This window comes from Epargyreus clarus, unplaced genomic scaffold, assembly GCF_041222505.1.
Source record: "Epargyreus clarus isolate Ecla_fem2 unplaced genomic scaffold, WU_Ecla_fem_2.2 ptg000003l, whole genome shotgun sequence".
Taxonomy (NCBI): Eukaryota; Metazoa; Arthropoda; class Insecta; order Lepidoptera; family Hesperiidae; genus Epargyreus; species Epargyreus clarus.
In genome coordinates this window covers 8475696-8493313 of record NW_027332211.1, presented here as the reverse complement: position 1 = coordinate 8493313, position 17618 = coordinate 8475696, and the positions used below count along the sequence as shown (strand labels likewise).

The following is a 17618-nucleotide window of genomic DNA, read 5'->3' as shown; positions in this document are numbered from 1 at the left end:
TTTGTCCTTTCCTTTTTTGTAGATCGCCTTATTTATTCACCCAGTCTCAAATAATGCTTTTGATTTTGAAGGTGATAGAACGCTTTGTGATTCTACTGTAGAAGTCACTAGTAGGCACAAACCGCCATACGCATTTCAATAACAGCAATACTATGAGCCATAAATTATTACTTTTTCGCTCATTCTATGTGACCAATCCCTTATAGTTCTACCCTGGCGAAGCGCGGGCTGGTTGCTAATGTTATAAAATTAGCGGCAAGATCTATCAGTCGACAAACAGTACTGTCGGATTAACTTAATGTGAACGGAACCTATGGTTATTATCAAGAAATAAAGAAATTATATGATTTACATAATCTTTTTGCATATTATAGCATTTTATTTTCTTCTTGAAAAAACCTTATTTAAAAATGCTTTCATTTAGATTGCTTAATTTAATCGATTTATACGATTACATCTGGCAGCACCGAATACAATAACAGTGGACAGGCTGTCACTGTCACGACTTACCATAGAGTATTATTATATACATGTTACGACTTACTATCAACCTGTCAGTGTCAACTGTCAGGGATACGTTATAAATGAAATAAGTTTTAAATAATAATAATTGATGTTTTAATTACTAATTGGCTCCATTATGACGCATAAATAATTGTAAAGTTAAAAATTGATCAGGATTTATCAAATCCAATTCATATCATATCATGTTTTTGATTGGCATATTTATACATCTTACATTTTTGTTTTCTATTTTCGACGTGTATTTTAAATCTCCCATAGTTAAAAATGTGGTTCCTTATCAACCCCTTCACGAGGCGCCGGCAGACAGGCTCGTTCTGTTCGTTGTCGACGGGCTCAGGGCCGAGTCGTTTGTCAATTATACAACTATGCCTTACCTCAGGTTAGTTTCGCTCTTATTTATTTGCTATACTTTATAGCAATTTAAGAGTTCTTTTTGCCACTATCGATACCAAAAACCCATATTGCTCCATTGCACCAGAAGGACCCTCTCTTCATAATGTTCAATGGGTCAGCATAATTTGTATTTTAAAATACCGAATTAAAATTTTAATATTTCTTTATTCCCTTCTTTAGTTCGGGTTTGTGAAGTTTTCATACATCTCGATATGTTATTAATTTCAGATCTGTAGCAAACTCAAATGGAAGGTGGGGTATATCAAGCACAAGAGTACCAACAGAATCTAGGCCGGGTCATGTTGCAATTATAGCTGGGTTCTACGAAGACCCATCTGCAGTTACAAAGGGCTGGAAGGAGAATCCTGTGGACTTTGACTCAGTGTTGAATCAAACTACTTATGCTTGGTGCTGGGGCACATATGACATTTTAGAAATATTCACAAAAGAAAATGTGGATCATATCTTTGTTGACAAACTTGGTCCTTATGATCAGTCCTTCAGTGCTGATAAAAATACAACTCACTTAGACGCTTGGGTTTTTGATAAAGTGAAGCTGTTCTTTGAAGAAGCAAAGAATAATAAAACCATTAATAAAAGACTGCACTCCAAGAAAATTATGTTCTTTTTACATTTATTGGGAACTGATACTTCTGGACATACTCATAAGCCAAAAACGACGTAAGTTATTATTCCATTTCTAAATTACTAAGACCATGATCTCTTTTGCTCTATATTTTTTGTATTCAAACTACATTTAACTCTAGACATGGAATTCTTTGACTGTTCGAAATTTATCATTGATTAACTTATCATAGTATTAGCTAAGAATCCCTTTTTACATATATTGGCCAATTGACTTAGATACCATTTTATAATAGCCAAATTGGTATCAAGAATATGTGTTATTATTTGGTGAAGATTGATCATTTTGTTGTAACTGTATGTAAATGATGTCAGGCACATTATCTAGTTGGATTTAGTTAGTTTACTATTGGTGGTCCGGCAATAACTGAGTCACCAATGGTAATAAATCTCTCATAGACTATAACTTGAGATATGTTAGAAGATTTCTGTACATGCTATGGTTATGAAGGATAAAAACAAAATAAACAAAGTACATCAAAGCATTGATTTTCATTCATTTTTGTTGAAATTTGTTTTGATTTTCAGAAACTTTTTAACAACTATAAAGTTTGTTGATGAAAATATCAAAGAAATAGAACACATCATTAAAGACTTTTACAATGATGATGGAAAAACTACTTTTCTTGTTACTTCCGACCATGGCATGACAGATTGGGGTAAATATATCTTAAATATTCATTATAATGTCATTTTGTAATAGTGAGGGCACAGTAGACATATGGTGTAGGTAATTATTTTATCAACTAGGCTTAGTTTCCATCCTGCTCCATATTTGGTGAGGGCCTGAGAGAGTATAATCGTTTATTTGTACAGATATTACGATTTTCTATAGCGCAATCAACATTTATACATTGTGTACATTATATAAAGAATATGTAAAGATAAAATTAATTTCCTAAAACTCACATTGTACTTTTTGATTAGTGGTAGATCATCTCACAATAAAGTTTTAGATGAACTAGCTTGGGATTGGAATTTTGTAACATACTCCATGCTTGTTGATTGCCATAGTTTAATAATTTTTGATTAGCATAGAAAGTATGAATCCATTTGTTGCGCCACTAACAAATATAAGTACTTTAAAAACATTAAATAAATAAAAAACAGGTATCACCCATCTCTTTTTTTGCTAAACTTCTAGTAACACAAATAGATTTGCCAAATAACATGGAACTAGCAACACATTTAGAAATTAATTTCATATTCTATAAATATATTTCATGGTAATCTGATGATTGATTTATGTTTTACAGGTTCACATGGAACAGGTGATGACCACGAAACTGAAACACCCTATGTGTTATGGGGTGCTGGTGTTAAACAAGTACAAAATTTACTCAAAATTGAAGATCCTGAGTCTCTCCAAATGTCCTTGGAACATAAATACAATATAAAACAGGCAGACTTAGCACCAATCATGTCAACATTCCTTTCAATACCAGTTCCAGTTAATTCTGTTGTAAGTATGGTTTAAAACAAAAGAGTTTAAATTTGACATTATGTAAAATATAAATTGTACAATATAATGATAATAATTTTCTTTTTCTAGGGTCAGTTAACTACTGAAATCTTTAATATGTCCCAGCCAAATGAAGCTAAAGCAATTTACAGTAACAGTAGGCAACTTTTGTCACAATACAACAAGAAGAGGCTTGATGTTGAAGCTAATGTAATATCCTTACTATACCAACCCTACGACAAATTTACAACCAGAAAAATTGAAGACATCACCACATTCACGGAGATGTTAATGCAAACAGGGGACTATGAACAGTTGATAGAGCTAAGCAAAGAAATTATGGAACTGAGTCTATCTGGATTAAATTATTATCATAATTATTTCCAAATGCCTTTGCTTGTAACTATAACTCTATCATTTGTGGGATGGATACTATATTTACTAAAAATTCTATTGAGCCAAGCAACTACAGTTCAAGCTGACATTTCAACTAAAAGTAGTTCAAAATCAATGGGTATTTACAGGATGTTCGATTCAGTTTTAAAAGTATTGTGCATACTTATATGTTGTGTGATAGCTAGTCTTATATATGGTAAATATTATTTATTTTCAATGTTAACAAAATTTCGTTATTTATGTGTTCCGTATTATTAGATTTATTTAGTACTTATTGTATTATTGTTGCAGTACAAAATTTGCCAGCTCAGTATTATATTTATTTCTTGATGCCAATCCTATTATGGTTTCGTGCATTGCGTCCCATTGACGATTGGGTGCGAATAGCAAGGCATTTAAAGAGAAAAAGAAGTATATTTCTAATCATTGTGCAAATTGTTTGTTATTATATGGGTTCTGTAGCAATGGTAAGTTATTTACTCTTGTTTTTAAATTCTTACTTTGCTTTCAAAGTATTTGTGTATGCAAACATTTTTCTTTACTGTTTTATATCTATAACAACAGCATACCATTACTAATTTATATTTTTCATATACTTACCCATTTAATTTTTCAGGCTTTCTCATTTTCCTACAGATGGATGCTCAGTATCCCACTAATGGGCATTGCTTTATGGCCCCTGCTATCCTCTAGTCGAAAATATCTGAACAAATCAATATTAATTGTGTGGCCAATAAGCTGTTTACTACTAAGCGCATTTTCATTTATGCCAGTGGTGGGGAAAAATGTTTTTATAGAATTAGTGTAAGTTCTAATCATATACAATATACATACAGTAATATACAATGAACGTCATTCAGTGAATATAGATGAGAATTTTCTTTTATTTCAATTTATCTACTGTATAACAATAAATGTTTATGCAATTTAAGATTGAGTTTAACAGCCTCTAGCCTCTAACCTCATATTTAGGGACTCATACCAAATAATCATTATTTTCCACCCACTTATTGCAAGCTTTTTTATTATTTAATTTAATACATTTTTCAGGTTATTGGCTGGCTTAATTTGGGCAGGAATACTCAGCACATATATACAATATACTCTACTACCACACTACTACAAGAATAAGGAAAGGAAGAGAGAAACAATTATAAGTCTTATTCATGTAGTGTTATTGTTAATTTCTTTATACATAATATACATCCAAGCAAGGAGATTTGAAAGTGAAGAACCAGTTTCACAAACCCTTCAAAGTGTTTGCTGGATTATTTCAGGTGACCCACTTTGTATATTTATTTTTATTACGTTAAACAAAATATAAATGTATCTTAGAGACTTATTTAATGTAGATTTAGATCCTAATTTTTTGCACTGCAGAGACTGCAGACATTTCCTACTTCAGTCTTAGAAAAATAAATGAAAAGTGACTTACCCAATAACCAGCCATAGATTAACTGCAAGATTGTGCAATTTTATTAATCTGCAAATTAAAGTCCATTTTAGAATAAAATAGTCTTATAAATTTACTACATTCTGTTATATTATGTAGACTTTTTTGCTGTAAAATATATTTGACGTCGCATAAATAATACAGTTTTTTTTTTACATTTCAGCTATATTGCTTTTACTACCACTTATGTACACAAAGAGATTGATTAGCCGCATTATGGGAATAAATTCCTCAATAATTACATTTTATTTACTTCTGTCTGTATCTCACGAAGGATTGTTTATGGTTACGTTATTACTCAATATTACATGTTGGATATTTATTGAACATAAACAGCTTAATCAACGAAATGTTAAAGTAAGTAAATTAAACATTTTTTTTGATTCAAGTCATCGAAAATGAAATACAATAACAAATTAAAGTAGTTATGCATAGCATGTGTATAAGGCTATAAAAGTATGTGTATTATATATTTATGTGTATTATAAATAATTGTAGAATATATATAAATCCTTTGTTGCAGATACTTGACGCCTCATTTGATGAAAGTGCTAATTCTGGAAAGAGTAACTTGGTGCACTTTGAGAGGAACATAAGCAGCCATGACTTTAGGCGAGCTTTTATATTTGTATCCTTTATAAATCCATCTGTAATATCCATTGATACACTAGTAAAAACAGATAGCTTACTAATTATTTGAGATAATGTACTTTCTCACAAAAATGAAAAAAAAAACTTAACCTATGAAGACATTTCCCAGAGTTATATTTCTCTCTATATTACAAGCACAAAAGTTATGATTATTTCTTTGACCGAGCTTACTAATTATTTGAGATAATGTACTTTCTCACAAAAATGAAAAAAAAAACTTAACCTATGAAGACATTTCCCAGAGTTATATTTCTCTCTATATTACAAGCACAAAAGTTATGATTATTTCTTTGACCGTCACCGCAGACGTTATATATTATTTTAGCTTATTTCGGGACAGGGAACATAGCATCGCTAAATTCTTTCGAAGTTAGATGGGTAACTTGTTTCACCACATCATTTCAACCCTATATAATAACTGGACTGATTTTAGCAAAAACTCTTTGCCCGTTCCTGAGTGTTGGCTGCAGTTTTGCAGCTATTCAACATTTGACTAAGGCAAGTATTTATATTATCCACCACGAAGGTTTAGGGGGTCGAAAAAGCCTGAACTGCTTTGATAAAAGTATGGCACGGCCGTGCCGCTTTTTTGCTCGACTTGGCTGGGGCATTGCCGTGCTCCCAGATATTATTACTCAATTATATAAAAGGCATTTAACTGAAATAACAAAGCTGTTAGTAACGAAATGCATTTTTTTCTGTTTTACAGGCACCAACTGGATATTTGAATATAATAGTATTGATTTACTCCAACATCATGGGAATTCAACTACTGTACTATGTGAAGAATACTGGCAGTTGGCTAGAGATCGGCACTTCGATATCACAATATGTCATTGTTCAAATGATAACAGTATTTATTGTTTTTATACACCAAGCTTCAAAAGTATTAACAGATGTAGATGCATTTAGGTTAGCAATGTATGTTGTTAAAAATGGAAAGAAACAAGTTTGACAGTATTATTGTTTTTTATTCAAATCAACAATCAATGATTCCAAAATATTATGGATCAGAACAATGTTGGCAAATTGATTATCTCAGGTACATGTTTCCTAGGTTAGGAAATTAAGACTTAATTAGACTTGTTCAGTAATCTTCGGGATATTGGCAGTTACTCTGTGGTAGCTGATTAATATGTATTATATTTTACTGGTTTCATTTATTTTATCTTTACTTATTTACATTAGTTCATATATATTTCCATTAGATAACATTAAAATAAGGGTACAAATAAATGCTTAGAAATGAATACCCTTATGTGTTCATATGAATCATCTCTTATGTATGATTTGTAAACAAATATCTGTCATAGAAAGTTTAAACAAACACTTTACACACTACATGTACAGTTCAAAGTCCATTCTGTTAGAACTGTAAAATTGACTGTCATCACCATGTTTCCTAACCCAAACCCCAGTCTTGAAGTGGCCATCCTGGGACCATTTATGCATTTGTTCACTTGTGTGCGGCCCTGATATCTCTGCATTATCATCCTGTGACCTTTTGAACTCCCATTTGACCTCTTTCGGTCCATCATCTTCTTCTGGTTCTTGCGAAGAACTCTGACCTTTATTGCCCATACTTTGTTTTTCTTTTTGGTCAAAGTCATCTGCGTACATGTCTAACTCTGCATCATCCTTCTTATTTTCAGCTTTGGCTATGATTGCTGATATTTTCTCATAGTTCTCTTGATATATGTCCATATTTCCAGTTTTAGTTAATATTTGATTAGCCAACTCTGTTACTCTTGTGACTATTTTAGCTCCTTCATCAACTATGCCAGCCTTTTTTCTCTTCCAACGTTCTGCACTGGATATTCTTGAACTGCCACCTGCAAAGATATATTATTCTATAGACATCTTTTGGCCAAAAGTAAAGCTAGCTCTACATTTTATTTAAAATTCCCACTTTTTCTATTTAAATCTTTTGAAATTTTCATTATTAAAAAAAAGCAAAGAAATTGTGATATACTTAAAATAGGTCTAAATAAAAATGTACATGCAAAAACATAAGGCTGTCAAAGAAGTTCAATTCCCTAAATATATTTTATAAAATACAGAACTAAACTGTAAGCATCAGTTTTGTAGTGTAATTTCTGTCTTACAAAGCACTAATAGTCAACTTACAAAGATGTACAAGCCATATATAAAACCCAAATCATATTTTGATCAAAAGATTATTTCAAGTGACCAAGAGTTATGTTAAGTAATTTTTATCATTGTACTATAAGATTATTTATTTAAAAACTTACCAAGTCTCTGTAATGCTTTAGCTATTGTTTCTTTAGGCTTCAAGTGCTCCAATATTTCCTTGTAGTTGGCAATCAGATTAAATTTTTCAGTTTCTACCTCTTCACTGCTTGAATCATCAAACATGCCTGTATCATCGTCTTTATGTACTTTGTACTTATCCTCAGGCCTGCCCTTCACTTTAACCCAGTCGATGTTGTCCAGCCAACCATCCCTCACTTCTTTTTCCTTTTTCCAATGGTAGTGCCCTTGAGCATCAAAATGGCCTTCCTCCATTTCTTCTTTCATGTTGAATGGTGTGATAGTGATCTGATGAATAAAAGGTACAGATAAGTTTATTGCAGTCTGTTGTTCATGTTATTATTGTAGTAACATGTGTCTGACATTCTGGATTAGGCCTATTCTAGATCTAGTGGATCAAAATTCTAAGTTTCAATCAGGGGTCTGAGGTTAAAAATCCAGGCATGCACACCTGACTTTTTGAAAGAACATTGTAAATTAAAAGCAATCCATTTAAAAATGAAGGCAAACAACGTAACGTAGGGTGTGTGTCTTACTATTATGCACTGTGCAGTGACAATAGACTTGATCCCTATCACTTTGAAAGGAGACTCACCAGTGCGACATTTGGATTACAAAAATGCAACTAAAGGACCATAGGTTACATGGTTGTCTACACTTACTTCACCTTCCATTCCGCCCACTCCATCCTCTTCTCCTTCAATATCATCCACATTCAACACATTGTTCCTCTCTTCCTCCGCTCCGCTATCTTCTTCATCGGAATCAAGAGAATGTTTTTTACCCTCCTTTTTAGGTTGGAGTTCTTTCTTTTCATCCTCAAACGCTATTGAAGCAGATCTTTTTGCCATGTTAAGTAATTTTAAAGGATTTCGGCGAAATAATGAGATAATATTATTTATTTTAAGGATATAAACTCAAAAAAAACTCAAAAGTATTTTTAATGCTCAAAACATTATTTTGACTTTGAACTTTGACATTGACAAGACATTTCATGTATTGGCGTCTCTGTCTCTAGTGTCTATGATTCTTATGATTATTTTACCAACGACAAACATTTCAAACATAAAGCAGTTATAGAACGATCTAACAGTAGGTCGTTCTAATGTAAATAGTAAGTGCTACAATGCACGGAACAAGTAAACTATAATGCTAAATGGGACATGATAATTTATTATTAAGATGTAAGATTATTGTATCTTAGAGGTATTTTTCTTTACCCGACGAGTTCTCATCTCAAGGGTAGACTGCCGCCGGTATTCTGTTCTATCATTGGGCTATTTCCTTATAAATGTGGTTTTATCCGTAAGCTCATAATTGCTTAACATGCTTTAAATAGTATAAAGAAAGCTGTTTGTTTTGCATTGTATCACGCAAAGAGACACATATAATGATTATGAAAGCCGTAAATGAAGTAATATTAATATGCCAGTTAGGGAGGGTGTGGATGAATGTTTTGTATGTTGTGAAATCTGAATGTTCAGTATTGGATAAATTTGTTACAAAGGAAGTCAAGGTCACTCAAGTGAAGCAGTAACTCATTTATAGTACTCAATGTAGTTCATTAGTCGCCTGATAAAATCTACTAATAGAATCAATCCAGAATCAAACATTCTATAGAAAAAGTATGCATTACACAGGAGATGTTTGAGAGATGGTTCTATGACATTATGATATGAAGTCCTATATTCAATAATCTGTAGTACATCTATCCATAAGCGACCCCTAGGACTTTATTAGTCTGTGTCTACACTGCCCATAGACGGAATTGAGAAATTTCATAATTTGTATTTTTTTTATTAGTGAAATGAAAGTACAAAGCGAGAGCTTTATGTCATTTCTTACGCTCGTCTGAATTTCGGAGCTATTTTATTTAATACTTTAGGTTTTCTTATTTTACTGTTATAATTTCCGTTCATTCAGTGGCGTCAACGAAACATAAGTATATTTAATTGGAATTTCTGAAACTGTGAAATAAATCATTTTTTCTTACATATTACTGAAATAAATTTTTCAAAATTGGTGTTAATAACCAATTATTCAAAAGCCTAATAAGAGCAAGAGCCCTGTTAGGCAGGCCTATGTCGAATACACGAGATAATTCGTGTGTTTTCAACCAAAATGAAGGGTGAGTTTATGTAATTATTATATTAATAATACGCAACGAGCATAAACTTACTAGTTACCTAAATAATTAACTATTTATACATAATTCACCGGGATTTAAAATACTTGATAAATAAAAATATATTCAAATTCAGGGTTTAAGTACCTAAAAGACACTACTTTTGGTTGTAATACCAAATTAGTCTTAATTTTGTATTCTCTCCGAAATCGTAAATAGTGATTACTTTAATAAAAGTTTAATTCTATGTACTCTACATCGTTTCGATTACATTGAAGCCAAGTTGTATAGAATATTCAGAATTAACAATTTGAACAGTTATGATATAACTACAATTATAAACAAACATCAAGCTTGCTGTTGGATAGTAGGGACTACTAACTACTACTAATAATCAATATTATTAAATGGAGAATTGTTAAACTAAATATATTTGATATCTATCTAAATATATTTTTCTAAATTAACACTTCTTCACATCAAGTTTCAATGGTTACAGTAGTGTCACGTTTTTCATTGTATTTTTTTGGTTTATCATAATTTTATTTTCAATAATTTATAAGTTTTCCTTTATTTCAAAATAATTATCAAATATCATATTATTTCAAAAGTATAAGCAGGTTTATGTGACACAAGCTAGTATATGATACTTGTGACTTAAGTTGCCTATTATTACTTCACGCCGTGCAATAATAGGCAACTTAGGCCACACATATCGTAACATACTATTTAACAATAATATTGGGATAATTTGATTAGTATTTAAACCAAGTTATATTTTTTATCTTTTTTCAGTATTAATGGAGATAAGCTGATTTATCCAGCTGCAACAAGAAACAAGGATCCAATACTACAAGTATTAAAACGATTTGTATTTTGTGACTCTGATAATGTAGATGATGAGAGTCCCCTCTTCCTAGAGGTAGCATCAGGTTCTGGTCAGCACCTTGCACATTTTGCACCACATTTTCCAGGAGTCAAGTTTCAGCCCAGTGAAGCTGACAACAGTTTATTTGGTAGTTTATCAATCTATGCAAAAAGTTGCCCAACAAAAAATATCCTTCAACCAATATTGCTTGATATACGTAATAAGTTATCATGTTATGGTTTTGAAGAGAATAGTGTTGATTACATGTACAATGCCAATATGATACACATAAGTCCTTATGATTGTACCATTGGCTTATTTGAGAATGCTGGTATTTATCTAAAATCTGAAGCACTCATGATTACTTATGGACCTTATAGCAAAGATGGTGTTATAACACCAGAAAGTAATATTCAATTTGATGCTTCTCTAAGGTCAAGAAATCCTTTATGGGGTATCCGGGATATCAATGATTTAGTAAAATTGGCTGAAGATAACAACTTGTCTCTAGTAGATACTATAGAGATGCCTGCTAATAACAAGACATTAATATGGAAGAAAAATTAAAATTTGTGTTACAGAACTCAACAAAATAAGCATATTATAGGCTGTGTCGTGTGAGTTTTCTTTTTGTTTGCAGCACAATTATTGAATCTTCACTTTGTAGATGAAGGACTGAATATTTCATTTTTAGCACAATGTTACAATGTAGAGAGTAACACCCTCAATGTAGGTTTAAAATGATAAAAATTTTGATTTCTATATAATGTCAGGTAATCATATAACATAAATCATCATCAGAAAACATGAATTATGGTAAACAATAATGCCTTACTGTTCTACAGTTTTAGGTAAAGATTGGGTGCATGTATCTAAAAGTTATTAATATTATATACACACTAGTATTACTGTAGTGAAGACATGTAACACTTAAACCTAGGAAATGCAATACCCATAGTTGTATGCTTAGCAATGATAGAGTAAACATATCTGACACAATTTTGTTACTGCTTATTATTAACATTTACTACCAAGTCTACTATGACGTTGTTTATTTGCTCTTTTATAAATGAAGACAACAGACTGATAACATAACAATTTCAATAATAAATAATGGAGGCAATTGTGACTGCCAGAGCCACTGAAATGTGTAACATTTAGAGAAGTGGCAAATTGAATGTTTTTATATTACAATCTTAAAGATGAAACTAAGGAAGTGAGAAAGTATTGCAAAGTGATATTGTTATAGAGACTAAAGGATTTTTGCTAATTTAAGCATCTTGTATGATTATTAATACTTATTGTAAAGGCATTTTTATTAAACCTTTTGTGCATCTATTAAATTTCTTTGATTGCTATGCTATTGGCTGAAAACCCAGTTTTTAAAGTTCCCTTCTTCCCTTCCACACTTATGTTCATAGACTAAAATATACGGCGTATGTTTGTCTTAGAAAGGTACTCAATTATTCACGCTACTGTTCTGATTTAAAGGTTAATAAACACTTACTACCCCTTCATTTTGAATTTGCGTCGACCGTTATAAAATAACGTCATGGGCAAAATACTAATTTGTCAAAGAAATTGCTATATTGAATTTTTATACTGTAATTTAATATTATCTAAACGAGTTTTAATCTGTGGTAAAATCCATAAGATAAACACCAAGAAACCTTAAATATTTTTAATTATTATTAAAGAGTATTCGGCTATTTTTGTTGTCCCTTGGTTGTACCTTACCAATGGTTTATGTAAGAGCGGTTTCAATAGTTCCTATTACTATATGGATTGTAACTACGCCATAGATGTATTACCTAGTATAAAAAGTCATTGGACTACTTTAAATTAATACTTATTTAGTCCTTATGCTGGTAAAAAACATAAATATCATTATATAATGTTCAGGTCAGGTCTTATATTTCGTCGACAAATACCTATTTCAGATTTTTTTGGTTTCAGAAATCTGTTTATATTTGCTTTTATAAACATTTATTAAGTTTACTTTTTTTTTTTTTTTGCTATAGAATCATTTATTTTCGTAGTAAATTATTTACAATATTAACCTAATAGAAATACAAAAATTATTAATAAAACAGGATTTAAAATATTTATGTATGAAAAATAAATTAAATATAATAAGCTTCATCCAAATTGCTGTCCTTTGGTAGAGTCCCCAAAACGCTGGCGACATTACCTCGTTGAATAGCTAAGCTAATTCTTTGCTTAAGTTTACTGTTTGGAACTGTTCTTAAACGACAAGTTACTTCTTTTTAGTTTGGTAGGGTCGGCAACACTGGTCAATGTCAACCGTTGACATTAACGTCAACGTCAAACTTGCCAAACAAAATACAAATACAAAGTCAAAAAATATATCATATAAAAGTAAATAAATACGATATTGTTTCCATTTCTTTAATTAAACCAGAGTAAAGTTGCTTAAAGGGAGGTTAAAATATCAAAGCTCATAATGGATTTTGATGCAGATTTTATAATGGAGCTCTTTCTAGACGACAGTGTTACTACAATCAATAGACTCGTGGTTGCGGCTGCCAATGTTCTTAATGAAAATAGTGAAAATATAGGCAAGATAAATGATGTTCTAAGAAAAGAACAGAAAAACTTAATGCTTCACCCAATAACAAAGAAATCTTCGATATCTGAAAAGTCCACGGTTGTGCGAAGAGTGAAAGGTTTCTATGAGAATATTGTTCAACATTATAGCGATGAAGAGTACCTTGAAAGGGTCAATATGAAAAAGACTACAGTTGAGGTAATCTTTAAATTGATAATGGTTTATGACTGTAGGATTGAATAAAGTCTTACCTTCAAATTGCTTTTTAAATATTGCTTATTATAAAATAATATCTGCGTTATAATAATAATTGATTATAATAAACAGATATTATTTTCTTGATATTATGCATCCAAAATATATTTCAAATTTTAGACATTCTTCTTATTATAAAGATGAAGGTTGATTATTTTAATATACTCTTAAAATTGGCTAATATATCTAATCTATAACGCTTAAATATGTGCTATGCTATGTGTATTTGCCTTAACGTTGCAATATTTAACTAGTTTATGCATATATGTAATAATAATAGCTATTTCTTGTGTTGCAGGCATTAATTACCTTCTTGAAAGACATTGTTAAATCTACAAGTAGTGTTGTCCCACTGGATAAAAAGGTCCATGTATTTCTTTGGCTCATAACAAGTAATGCATCTTTTAATGAAATTGGGACATTGTTTGGCTTAAATAAGTCTTCCGTTAGTTATATATTCCATGAAATAGCATCTTTACTATCTGAACAAAGATATTATTTTATTACCTGGCCTTCATTGGAAGAACAGCATATCACAAGAGTAAAGGTTAATAGCATGCACAAATTTCCTAATTGTATTGGTTTTATTGATGCTTGTCGATTCAGAGTTGGCTCAAAACGCAATAAAAGGACCCAAAACCCAGATCCAATTCTTCTTCAAGCTGTTTGTGATGAATCATTCATGTTTATTGATATTCATATTGGTAGTATAGGCATAACACGGAAAAACAGGGTTTTTAAAGAAAGTAACTTAGCACAGGAGCTGAAAAACTTCATAGATTTTGACAATCACATACTAGGTGATTCTGACTATAAATTAAGAAAAAACTTGATTACACCATTTACGAGTGAAGAGGTATTGACAAGTGAAGAAATGAAGTTCAATGAAATACATTGGAAGACAAGGGCATATATTGGCCATGCATTTGAAATGCTAAAAGATAAGTTCAAAAGACTGAACTATATGGACATCAGCAAGCCTGAAGCAGTTAACTCTGTCATATGTGCTGCATGTGTACTCCATAATTTTGTACTTTTACATGAAGGTTGTGTTATGGTAAAGGAGGAAGCCATAACTTGCGATGATTGTGTCACACTTGATAGCAATTTGGTAAAAACTGCTACTGAAAAGCGCCAGTTTTTGTGTAATTATATCAATTATATTGATGGGACATGACATATATTTTATTTTTTCAATAAACTTCTGTGAAGCTATATTTAAGTCTTTAGAATTCTAAGTAATAATTATAATCTTGTGTAGTTTTATGTTTCTACACAAACATGTTAGATAAGTAATGTTTTATGAATGGTTTAAAAGAGACTTGTTCATTTAAATTGATTTATTTAATACAAATGTCATAAATAATACATAGTTTTGAAATAACACCTTAATATAAATATGTCTTATTGATTTTAGTGATCAATATAAATATATTTACTAAAAGGTGATTTTGAGGGTTCACAACAGGAAACAGTAAACAATTTACAAATTTCTTGATTTCTACACAATATATTCTTCAAAAATATTAAAAGTAAAATAAAAATGTAAAGACTTTAAAATTTAAGTATACACTAAATAAATGAAGAGTGGCTGCTGTTTTTGAAATAACAGCAGAATATACATATTGCAGAAACAATTTCTGCTTAAAAATAATATACTTTGATTGTTTCACGGTGGGAACACTTGTTAGTTTTAAGATCTCGGGTGGTTTTCTCAGCCTAATATTTGAATTCACATTCTTAATCACTCAATCAAAAGTTTATTGAATTAAACATCTTACATAATAGACATCGAAGTAATCATAGTAGGTAAGTATAGCGACGACAAACTTAAGTAGTTGTTGTAAAGTATAATTACGAAAAAAGGGTATTATAGCAGAGGAAGCTGTAAAAAAACGATACATGTAACATTTCGTGGGTTTTGAACTAAAGCTTTTAAGCTTTACACTAGTCATTTAATGAGAGATAACAGGTTATACATATTTCTATATCATCTTTCCCGATGTATCCTATAATACATTAGGCACTAGATTGGCAACCTACAAGGCACTATGCACTTAGCACAGCAATTTATACTATATCATACTATAACAAAATTATACCTTCATCACTAATTTCAAACAGATGTTAGGTATCAGTTCCATTTGCTTTGCAACACATGCTTCGCTAATAACCTTTATATTGTAATGCTCTCAAAGTATATCTATGATTTCACTAAGTTAATTATGTCTGACTATGTCGACCACGATGTCTTAACCCTCTCACTTTAGCATTATATACACAGTTATATTTACAAGGAGCTGCACTTTTTATAATATTATAAGTATTTATAGCGTCTACATATTTTAGAGTATGGAATGTAAAAATTGGATATTTAATATTAAACAGACAATAAAAAATATTTTTTATTATTATTATTAACTAATAGTCAGCAATTTAAACACAGTGTCTGTTAATATTAATTATTCCAAATAATCTCCAAGGTCACATTAGATAATACTACATACTATGCTCATCAGGTCTAGCGGTTTATATAATTCGAATATATCAAATTTAATATCACCACTACGAAAGAGCCACACTTCACTTCTGGACCGCAAATCCTGTGCCCACTTAGAAATGTCCGCATTAATCACTTTAAAAGGGGTCCGAGCGCGTTCGCACGAGGAAATTGCGGCTTTCGTCATTAGACTAACTTCTAAATGCAATTCTTCACTTGCGTCGAATCAAATCGAAGTCTAGAGTTTCTATGAAAACAGTATGTACATCGATATAAAACGAAATATTTACAGGATTCAAAACTCAATACTAAACACACCGTCCGGCCACAGCCAGGAACACTTGGCACACTTCGCACAGAATGTCACTATCACTTGGTTATCGTTCCGTACACAGTCTGTCGGGGTAGGTTTCAAATGTAAGTCTTTTTCACTTTCTGCAGGGTTCCGCACTTGAGGTCCTTGTCGAGGGACTCGGTGGAGTTGCGAAGGTCCAGGGTTCGTTCCTTGCCTAACTCGAGATGCAAGTTGTCCTGTTTGGCCAGCGGGCACACGTTGGCGACCATGTTCACGTTCTTAGAGCGCGGCGGCATGTACCCCGAGTTCACGTTCAGCGGCGTCTCCAAAGGGCTTAGCCTAGAAATAATTAAACATTCAGTTATTATAACGTTATGTGAAAAATGTTATTATATAAAGAAATTTGGCTTGTAAGTACTGGTTGTACTTTTAATGTGGCTTGTAGAAAAAAATAGGTGTGAAGAAATATCTTTTGACTAATGAAAAAAAAGTAGTACATAGATCCAAAACAACACATACCTGTTTAAGTGATTGTGCTGTTCATTGAAGGGCGAGGTATCTGTAAAAAAAGGGTGTCGAAATCGCCGGGAGAATAAATATCCGATAACGAATCCGACCATCAGAGTCACCAGGCACGAAGCAACGACAGCGGTTAGTAGCGCCTGAGCACTGTAGATATTTCCATCAGCGGCTTCTACGGTCAGTAAATCTGGAAACGAAACAAGTGATAAGGTATTATACTCTGAAAGAAGAAAAAGAGTATGCAGTTGAAATGATGATCTGTAATCAACCTCAGATGGAATTAGAGTTGTTCTTCAGGTCGATCACAGATGCTACAGACAACGGACTAAATAGGAAAGCCTGGTATAGATAAGTATACACTATAACAGTCTTTCCTATTTACTCCCTTACCGAAATGTTTAAGTAACTATAAATTGCTTGCAAATTGAAAGAGCTTATTCCTAGAATCCAAAGCTTTCGACAGTATAACTGATATAAAAGGATAGATATAACTCAAATACTTTTGAAGGTGGTAGAACCCTTTGTGGTTCGACTCCGGCGGCACCACCGCCACACCTATTTCTACCTAATAACAGCAGTGTTAAGCGCTGCTGTGTTCCGGTTTGAAGGGTGTGGTAAGGGAGACAGACTTTTCCGAGGCGTTCCAGCTTAGTCCTCAGGGGTAGCGGCGCATCTGTGGCCGACCTCA

At 31.9% G+C, this 17618-nt stretch overlaps 4 protein-coding genes across 5 annotated transcripts in view; 2 read left to right on the top strand and 2 right to left on the bottom strand.

Moving 5' to 3' along the window:
• The first annotated feature begins 548 nt into the window (after positions 1 to 548).
• Positions 549 to 6485, top strand: PIG-N (Phosphatidylinositol glycan anchor biosynthesis class N). Its single transcript, XM_073086848.1, has 12 exons — positions 549 to 904; positions 1147 to 1599; positions 2092 to 2222; positions 2820 to 3025; positions 3116 to 3617; positions 3713 to 3888; positions 4038 to 4225; positions 4472 to 4698; positions 5038 to 5231; positions 5398 to 5502; positions 5832 to 6023; positions 6235 to 6485. Exons 1-12 carry the CDS (start codon positions 708 to 710, stop codon positions 6478 to 6480), a joined length of 2817 nt encoding a protein of 938 aa, XP_072942949.1. The 5' UTR covers positions 549 to 707; the 3' UTR covers positions 6481 to 6485.
• holn1 (CD2 antigen cytoplasmic tail-binding protein 2 homolog holn1) lies at positions 6476 to 8790 on the bottom strand. The gene is made up of 3 exons (XM_073086858.1): positions 8459 to 8790; positions 7778 to 8084; positions 6476 to 7357 (listed from the first exon to the last, which is right to left on the bottom strand). Exons 1-3 carry the CDS (start codon positions 8645 to 8647, stop codon positions 6864 to 6866), a joined length of 990 nt encoding a protein of 329 aa, XP_072942959.1. The 5' UTR covers positions 8648 to 8790; the 3' UTR covers positions 6476 to 6863.
• A 744-nt stretch (positions 8791 to 9534) lies between these two features.
• Positions 9535 to 12132, top strand: LOC140752501 (methyltransferase-like 26). Its single transcript, XM_073086838.1, has 2 exons — positions 9535 to 9924; positions 10717 to 12132. The coding sequence occupies exons 1-2, from the start codon at positions 9878 to 9880 to the stop codon at positions 11354 to 11356; spliced, it is 687 nt and encodes a 228-aa protein (XP_072942939.1). The 5' UTR covers positions 9535 to 9877; the 3' UTR covers positions 11357 to 12132.
• A 2803-nt stretch (positions 12133 to 14935) lies between these two features.
• Positions 14936 to 17618, bottom strand: part of LOC140752478 (semaphorin-1A) — a 180629-nt gene continuing 177946 nt past the window's right edge. For both annotated transcript variants that reach the window (XM_073086815.1, XM_073086806.1), the window contains 2 exons: positions 16928 to 17117; positions 14936 to 16747 (listed from right to left, as the gene is read on the bottom strand). In XM_073086815.1, coding sequence (XP_072942916.1) covers positions 16525 to 16747; positions 16928 to 17117 — 413 coding nt within the window. In that variant the 3' untranslated portion in view covers positions 14936 to 16524. The remainder of the gene's footprint in view (positions 16748 to 16927; positions 17118 to 17618) is intronic.

Bases quoted from the DNA above. Each gene is read 5' to 3' on its own strand.
- holn1 (XM_073086858.1), bottom strand. From the start codon at position 8,647: ATGGCAAAAAGATCTGCTTCAATAGCGTTTGAGGATGAAAAGAAAGAA. The intron at 8,085-8,458 runs GTAAGTGTAGAC...TTTATTCATCAG, and splicing joins TGGGCGGAATGGAAGGTGAA to ATCACTATCACACCATTCAA. The intron at 7,358-7,777 runs GTAAGTTTTTAA...ATATCTTTGCAG, and splicing joins TAAAGCATTACAGAGACTTG to GTGGCAGTTCAAGAATATCC.
- LOC140752501 (XM_073086838.1), top strand. From the start codon at position 9,878: ATGTCGAATACACGAGATAATTCGTGTGTTTTCAACCAAAATGAAGG. The intron at 9,925-10,716 runs GTGAGTTTATGT...ATCTTTTTTCAG, and splicing joins GTTTTCAACCAAAATGAAGG to TATTAATGGAGATAAGCTGA.
- PIG-N (XM_073086848.1), top strand. From the start codon at position 708: ATGTTTTTGATTGGCATATTTATACATCTTACATTTTTGTTTTCTATT. The intron at 4,226-4,471 runs GTAAGTTCTAAT...TACATTTTTCAG, and splicing joins AATGTTTTTATAGAATTAGT to GTTATTGGCTGGCTTAATTT. The intron at 5,503-5,831 runs GTATCCTTTATA...CCGTCACCGCAG, and splicing joins TTAGGCGAGCTTTTATATTT to ACGTTATATATTATTTTAGC.